The sequence below is a fragment of the Eretmochelys imbricata genome, chromosome 2, assembly GCF_965152235.1.
Source record: "Eretmochelys imbricata isolate rEreImb1 chromosome 2, rEreImb1.hap1, whole genome shotgun sequence".
Taxonomy (NCBI): domain Eukaryota; kingdom Metazoa; phylum Chordata; order Testudines; family Cheloniidae; genus Eretmochelys; species Eretmochelys imbricata.
Window position 1 is genome coordinate 251,184,803 of NC_135573.1, and position 8,975 is coordinate 251,193,777.

Below are 8,975 nucleotides of genomic sequence, written 5' to 3' on the forward strand. Positions count from 1 at the left end.
TATATCAACATTGCAGAAATCGAGTTCATTTGTGATTCAGCCCCTTTGACTATGGTTGTCATGAAAACTTCCTACTTTGATCAGCAGAGGGTGGAGAGAAAAATCTTCTAAAGGTCCAAGGATGCAGCACTGTTGTTTACTGTGCACTTGGCTTCAGTTCACGCCCCCTTCCGGAAGAAGCAACAGAGATAGGAGCATCTTGCACCTTGACCTGTCTAGACGGGAGAGAAGTTTTTTGTCCCCGTTACCAAGGGCGAGGAGTGCTCTTTGACCCTGGGAGCACTAGCTGTTGAGACTCTCACTAAGTATGTAGGTAGTGTCTAAATGTTTCTGCTGAATTCTTGCTTAATTCTGAAGGAAAGGGAATGGACAAAGACATGGACCAGCTGTTCGAAAATAAAGCTGAAATAGTAGAACCTGGGAGAAGTTAAATTTTGTAAGCTATTATTTTCTTCACAAAACCCCTGGGAGGTATTAAACAGCTGCATCTGAGTTGACGAACAGCAACTAAGGCAGACCAAGTGAAAGCAAAAGACTTTCTAGAACTCTACTTCAACTACAGAAACAAAGTACTTAAGAAATCTTTCATGGTTATGTCGATAAAATATCAACTGTAGTCTATGGTCTCTGTTTATTTGCTGCATGGTATATGTCTTTTTGAATGACAATATGTTTACAAATTAAAATCTGATAACTGCATACTAGAATTGGTTCAGTGTAAAAGGGATGTTTTATGCAAGAGTAAATGTTTTATTTTTCAGTGTCACCTTAGCTTTAGCTGACATTTTTAATTATGTATGTAATATAATATGGGTCAACAGTTATGCAGATTAAGAGATATGCACTGATTTTTTTCTCTGTCTATGACCCATCTATCTATAGAGGTACAATCTCTTAAAGTTATTTTTGGTAATATGTATAATAAGAAAAGAAAATTCCATTTTCCTCCCCCAATAGGTTCCTTTAGCAAAGTCAGAGACCTACTTAACGGAAGTATTGGAAAATATATGTGATAGAATGAATGATTACCAACTGCAAGTGGATCCTCAAACCCAAAAAAGGACATTCAAGAGATTTGCTCCAGGAAAGATGAGAAAATCTATGCAGATTTTAAAAAATTCTATTTTTATTCTGATGCTTACAAACCTCTGAAATTTGCGGTAAGCTAACATAACAAATTGGTAACATTGTATGTTAAAGTATTACTAGTGTATACTCTTTACTGTATGATAAATATAGCTTCAAGTACTAAATTCGTGCCTATAGTAAATTGTTTTAATAATAACATATTCTAATATGCTCTGTTTTTGCCTGTCACAGTATCGCATTAAGTGTTTTAAAATAATAATGTGGTTTATAATGTTATTTAGAAACAGATGGCATTTTAGTTGCAAGAATTACCCATGGATTATACTGTGTGTTCTCAGTTTACATGTTACAAATTTCCCAAACTGGAACAATTCAAATTATGTTTACTTGGGGAATTTTTGTAAGTGATTAAATACAAATCAGTGTTACTAAGGAAGGATCTTTGTTAATTTCTGTGCAGGAAATAGGGAGTTATGGTGTTGGGTAAAAATCCAAATGAATACTACTGTAATTTTAATATTTATAGTTGGATTAAAGAAGGAGGAGGGCTGTCATCTTTTCTTTAGGCCTTGTTGAATGGAGACAAATTTCTGTGAGCTAATTCAAGAATGCTGGCTTAGGCTGAGCTAAACAAATGTTTAGGTGGCAGTTTCATCATATCATTTTGTTTTGTTTATTCATTAAGTATCTTTCTAGTGTCAGGAAACACACAATATAGAAAAGAGTGTATAGGGCAGTGATATGCTGGATATGATTCCACATGTACTCAATTTACCACAAAAGCAATGTTGTGAGACTATTAAATCCATGAAATTAAGCCAGCGTGCACATTTAGTGACTTGCATTTTCACTGAGAAGTAAAGGTAATGGCTGAGTTTCAAAGATGTTGAGTGCTGTGAAATGTTGACTTAAAACAGCTTAAAAATTGTATTCTTGCAATGGCACATTCTAGAGCTAATTTTTCGAGAAATACAAGAGGTGTTTTTTTTTTTTTGGTAGTGGAGTTATGACTTCTTTATTTAAATCAGAGTTTTCCTTAGTGTATTTTTTTTAATTGCAATCCATTTCATGGGGCTTCTACCCTTGTTTAATGATTAAACCATAGTCTGGGCTTTTGGGAAAGTACTTTATGTCCTTCGTAATATGTGCTCAGGATTGCCAAAAGATAACTGTAGATAATACAGCTCTTCAGAACAAAACGTCTCTTTAGACACACTCCACCAAGACTCTGCCTCAGCAGTAGTGTTGAACCCTGTTCAAAACATCAGAAATCCATCTTCTATAAGTGAAGTCAAATTACTGATAGTCTTTAAAATGTTTACAACATTGAAAAGAGACCACTTGGTAGATTACTGTCAATTTTGTTATCTATAGTGAAATCAAAGATGCATTAGTTTGATCAAAGAGCTTTATTTATCTGCATGTTGTGAATACTAGTGTAATAACATGAAATGGATTATTATTTAATTTAACTTTTGAGTGACTGTTCTTTGAGTATAGAGACTGACATTGAAAGGGGTTCTTTCAAAAGCAAGTAAAATGTGACCTGTAAGTGATTTCTTCTCCTAGTTAGTGTATTTTTAAAAAGACAACCAGACAGAGCATATAGTTAAATCTTAAGGAATATTTTGCACTGTAATTTTTCTGAAAATTAACAGTCAATCATTTGTTTGTACAAACAGGAAGTGCAAACCAAAATAAGGTTCCCCTTTCCACTGTATTTCTTTACAGTTCTGGTTTAGCAATCTTGTTTATTTCTTTGCTGGAGTGGTACTGTCTGTGTGTGTATGTGCATGTATATATAATATATATGGTCCTGTTTTATTCTTACAGTGTGAAAATATTATAGAAGAGTATGAAGATGAAATGTTCTCACTTATCGCCCAGGAGGCAGACTATCTAGCTGACAAGCTGTGCAGTGAAAAATCAGGTACTGTGTCTGATGTAACATGTGCTCTCTCTACAGCATTTTTTTCTCCCTCCCCCCACCCCGAAACCTAGTGTACTGCTCTGGGTGCAACAAACCACCTTGGAGGGGAAGTGTTACCTGCATAAACAACAGCACTACATAACTAGCTTAAAAATGGTTCGTTTAAAAGAAAGATTTTAACATCTGTTTTTAATTCTTTTGCACATTTTAACGTAGCATAATTTCAGCACTCCACATCTAATGAAGTGTGTTTTTCTCCTAGTGTTACACGGCCAGCACATTTTTACTCTGTGTATTTGTTTTGCCACCCCAAACCAAGAAATGAAAATAACCTCTTGCAATAAAACAGAGGTGTGGGGGGAGGCTTTTTTTTAAAGTTTAGTTGTTTATTGCTCATAGTTCATGTTACAAGCGAGAATTAACATGCAGCTATCAATTTATGAATAGAACTTTTCATTGAGATCAGTGAAGAGTTCTGTTTAAAACTTTAAAACTGCTGGCATGCTATAGATGTTTGTTAGAAAAAATGCATTTAAATATATTGGTATTCCTATGTCAAATATATTCCTCTCAAAAATGTAATGCCTCTTAGAACTTTGAAACTAGGAAAAAATGCCTTGATAAATGACATTTAGTTTATTTATTACAAAAATTCATACATGATGCTATTTGTTAGTCATGTTTTCAATGGGATTTTATTTTATGCAATCATTTTTAAAACCAAGAAGCACATCACTGACTGCACTTAATATCATAAAATTATAAACGTGGCGGGACCATCCTTTTGGGATGTGCTTTTTATAGTGAAAAGTGATAGAATATGCATTGAAATATTGATCTCAGAATCAATGTTTGTAATATTAGTATGTGTTTTAAGGTTCAAAGTCTTCAATATGTAGCACATACAGTAAAAGTGCTAAAGTTGATTTGATAGAAGTTAAAGGAAATAAGTATATAGAATTTGTTCATGTTAGTATGTATTTTAACATATGCTGAAAAAGTTTGATCTAGAGGACTGGAAAAATCCATTATTATAAAGTTTAAAGTTCTTTTTATCAGCTATGCAGATAAATCATTTAAAAAATGGAACTTTCCAAAAATGTTTCAATTTTTTAAAAAAATAATGTATGCTGTGGTTATAGAGCTATATTTGGGCTTAATAATCAGTAGATGAAGAGATTAGCACAAATCATTCTCAAAACACCACAGCTCCTTCAAAACGCACAGTATGGTTTTTGCTGTTCTGCTTGTTAAAGAAAAAGGCAATTCAAAGGTAAAAATAAAGACATAGAAAGCACAGTGCAGAAAAGCAATCATGAATATACTTTTCGTAAACGAATAAATTGGGTAGCTTTCTTCACCTTGCTGGCTGTTGTCACAATTGCCTGTAAACCTGGTGTAAAATAACTTGCTGTTTTGTACACCTTAGATAATAGGCCAAGTTACACAGAAATTATTTATGCTAAAGAGCAAGCTATTGAAATCTCTTTCTTCATTAACAAGATGTCCTCATTTTTTTTTATAATAATTTTGTTGGGCTTCAACTCAGCTGTATGACCATATTTTCTGCGCATATTCATTCAACATTATAACTTTGATAAAACAATTCCCTAATTTACAGTGGAGAAGATTCTCATTGTTACGTGTTAGTGTTACTCACATGAGCATCCCCATTGAAGTAGGTGACAGTTTACATGAGTAGGGAGAGCAGGTCTTGGAACTTGCGTGACTGAGGCAAAATCAAAAATTCTTTGCAGAAGGGGAAAAAGTTTAGTACTTCCTCTTACCAGCAATTAGCACAGACAAATAAGGTGCCATTTAATAAACAAAACAATGCAAATAGTTGCCACTGCAAATTCAAGTAGCTGCAAAAACCATAGTCACACTAAAAAGAAAACCTCTCTAACACTGTGAAGAAATGCAGAGGGAAATAAATTAATCTGCCATTCTTTGTATGATCTGATTTTACAAGGAAAAAAAGTCATTATGTTAAAGGGAAAAGATAATAGATTACTCATAAGAAGACTTTTTTAAAAAAGGCCACTATGCACAATTTTTAAAATTAATTAATATAATAAGCCATGAAAAGGGATAAAAAGACATTTATTAAACACCAGTGAAGTTCAGTGAAAGCAAGATGCCACAAATAATCTTGTGGCTACAGCTGGTTAAGGAAAAGTATGGTACCTGAGTGGTGGGAAAATGTCTGTCTGAATTTTCCATGGAATTTGGCATCAAACTCCCGAGAAAATGGAAATTGCAATTCTCTGAAAAGCATTGTGTTAAGATGTGTGCCAAGTATAAAACATTTATATGTAACTTACCAAGGAGTACAGTTGATAAGAACTAAAAGTGCCTTTTGTAATATTTTGTCTATATTACAATGGTATACTTCATTAATATGTTAAATTAAAGCAATATTATAGACATGTTCTTACTGTCAACTTTTGGCGCTTTGCATCCGTAGTTGTATGTGTGCATTCAAGACACCATTTTAAAGTTTGTGGGGGCAAAAATTATCATACCAGAGTGACCAAAGTGGACACAACTTTATATAAAGTTTTGCTATGGGCAAATAATTGATTTTGCTGCTATGCATTTCATCTTAAAGGAAAATCAAAATAGTCGGTTTAATCTCCATAATGTTAATTTGTTGAAAGCAAAGGACGTGAATGTGACTTATGCTGGTAACCTATAACAAACGTCCTATTATCAGTATAATAAATATATCCCTTCTAATCCATGCTAAGGTAAAATATTAAAGGGCACAATATCCTCTCCATGCATAAACATGATGCTAATGGAAGTCATGTGCACACTGAGAAGAAACTACCCACAAGACATGTTTAGTACTTCTTTTTTTAGTCGCATCTCTATTCTAGATGTTATATACATGTTCATAATACACTGGTGTTTCTTGTTTGATTAAAGAATGGAAAAACTTCAGTGAAGTGTTTTAGAAAGATCAAACTGTTTGATATTTGTAACCATAGATCAGTTTTCTGTCACATGTATCCTTTGATCACACAAAAAACTCTCTGCTACCCATTCCATAGACAAGCAACCAAAAGTTCTGAGACATGCCTTTAGATGTTCTGCAATTTTTCACATGCCCACGAGTCTAGGAATTAGTTCTCTAACATATTATCTTTTTTTTTCAAGCTACAAACAGGAAGGTCAAATTTCCAGTTTGACCAATACAATGATAAAGTATTTGATAAATAAAATCAGACTGATGTATCCTGAATTAAAAACTGTTGTCCAAAAGTTTTCATCCCCCCACCCCATGATAATTGTGGAACACTGACATATCAGTTGTTTCTAATTCAAATTTTGTATTGAATTACGATAAAGTGCATTTAGACCAATGAGAAGTAGGAAACCAGCCAACAGTGGATTATATTAATGCATAGTTTAGTGTCAGTTGTTTTATCAGTGGAAAACAATACAAGCACTAGGAGTGAAAGCTATAATTAACGTAACAGTGAGACTTCTATTACAATCCTTTTTTTACATGCTCATAACTCTGCAAAATTATTCTTTTTGGCGGAAGTTTTCCATTCTTGGTCTCATCCCAAAGGTGATTTTTAATTATTCATTTACTAATTATGAAATTTTGAGCAGATTCTATTCACCCATTTTTGAGTTATGCAAGGATGGGGGGGAAACCCTTTTCTACTGTAAAAAGACTTTTTCTGCAATTGTATTAATCAAACAGTTGTGTTTTGCAAGTTGATACTTTCTAGGTTGCTAGTTCTCACTGAGAACTAATCTCCAGGACAGTTTGCCAAAGCTAAAAAATATAACAGTTATAAGCAAAGAAAATACCTGTTTTGTGTATGTGTGGCATGTTAAATTTCTACTAGGTTAAGTATTATGATACCATTTACTGGGTTATGAAATAAAGCACATTCATTTGTTATATAGATGTGGTATTTTGTTGATATTTCACTGTGGAATTCCGTAGTTTCACTGATTTTTTTGTTTTGTTTTGTTTTGACCATGCAGCTATGGAAATTCACAGTCAATACAAAGACTTGTGTTTTAGGCTCCTTTCCTGCAATGGAATCTGTTAGCACAGACTTCAGTAAGTCTTTACAGGGATAGCAGGGTACATGCTGGCAAGTCTCATTACAGAATTGGGGCCACAATCTCCTTTTACTTTTTTAAAAAAATTAATTCAATAATAAAATCCCAAACCATATTTTAATGTAGACCTTAAGGTCTACATTAAACACTCAGAAGTCAGGCAATACACAAATTAAATTTCATATTAACCCGAACTCTTCACATTGCATAGTAGTGAGTATTTTCTATCACTACTAATGTTGCTAAATGTAACTTTAGGACATAATATGCCCAGTTCTACCCTCAGAGATCCACACATAACTCCAGTCAACTTCAGCGAGTGCGTGGAAATGTCTGAAGAACGGATTGAAACCCGTGTGTGCAATGTGCTTACATTAAGGTCACTGTGAAAACCTTGGGCGTTTCCTGAGTTTGAAGTGTTTAAATATGTATTTCAGTAAAATATGCCTCTATTTTTGTGATGTGATAATTAAGAAATCTGTATTGCATGGCTCATAATGGGATAACGGTTGAATTAAAATGAACACACAGATTATTTCATAGCATTTAAAACATTTTACAAAGATGCCACACCACATGCGTTTGGATAGATCTGATTCATACCATGTAACAGAAGTGTTGGCCCCTAAAATACTTTAACTTAACATATCTGAAAACCAGGGGGCAATGACTGGTAGTTTTAGAGTACTTTTAAAAGGGCCTGGTTTCTCTGTGTTAAAGAGGGGTGGATCATCAGTATCCAGGAAAAATACAGGCTTGGTATCAAAGCCTCAGTATTATGCTTCAGACACCCACTTGTCACTGGTTTATTATTATTTATTCAAAAGTTATGTGCTTTTAACAAAATGTAACTGTTTAAAACATTAGTAATGTTATGTAACCTTTTCCCCCCTCAGGTCTTTGTAAAGAATCTGCTACTCACACTGAGCTATAGCATCGACTAAACTATGAATTTTACAGAGTGAAGTAAGATGACAACCACAAAAAAATCTTCCTGTGTAATCAAATAGTGATTCTCTGCCCTTTTTGCCCCTGTAATATCTTTTGTTTTTTACATTTATATTTTTAGATGTGCATCAATTCCTGTTTGTTTAATTTTTTTTATGTTTTCATATTAAAATATTTATACTGAAGTTTGCATGGTTTTGGCAAGATCTTAGGTTTAACATGTAATTAACTATTGACCGATTCTATAGGTAAAACAATTGACTTCTCAAGATATTCATGGCAGGTGTGTTAATTTTGACAAAACCAATGTCTAATCATAAAAAAAAATGTACTATTTGAGTGTGAAAAATTATGGCTTTTGTTTAACTAAAACAAATACTTAATACAATTTAAGAAACCTATTACTGTTCTTGTGCATTTGTCCTTTGTTTTAACAAATGGTTGATTCCAATGTACTTCCAAATATACATGAACAAATTTTACTACAAAATAGTTTTGAGTACCTGTTAGCTTTATATTCTCTCTATGGATGAAAGTGATACTCTTTCCAAATATTTATCCTTTCCCTTATAAATTATATAAGTTAATGAAACACACATGATTTCTTTAAAACAAGCTGTTCCCTTAAAATTTCCAACCCTAAGTTTCAAAACTTTATGTACAATGAAAAGTTGAACAAACACTGAAATATTTAATCTGGTGGCAAAGCACTACTGATACATGCTGTAAGTGTTCAGAAAGGCTGCAATCAAAAGATATTAAAAAGTGATCTTATTTAATACTAATAATTACTGTAATGGCATTCAGATTTTAAACAAGCTTTTCAAAAGGAGAAACATTAAAGTACCCTTAATATACCCCACACAGGTAAAATGCATCTAGTCATTTGTTTTTAGTGCAAGGTATTTATTAACTAACA

General features: G+C 33.2%; 1 protein-coding gene across 1 annotated transcript; it reads left to right on the forward strand.

Annotated features, from left to right (window-relative positions):
* Positions 1-1,017: 1,017 nt before the first annotated feature.
* Positions 1,018-8,042, forward strand: CNPY1 (canopy FGF signaling regulator 1). The gene is given in 4 exon segments (XM_077809492.1): positions 1,018-1,081; positions 1,084-1,160; positions 2,923-3,019; positions 8,005-8,042. Coding segments are annotated over 4 exon segments (276 nt in total).
* The last annotated feature ends 933 nt before the right edge of the window (positions 8,043-8,975 follow it).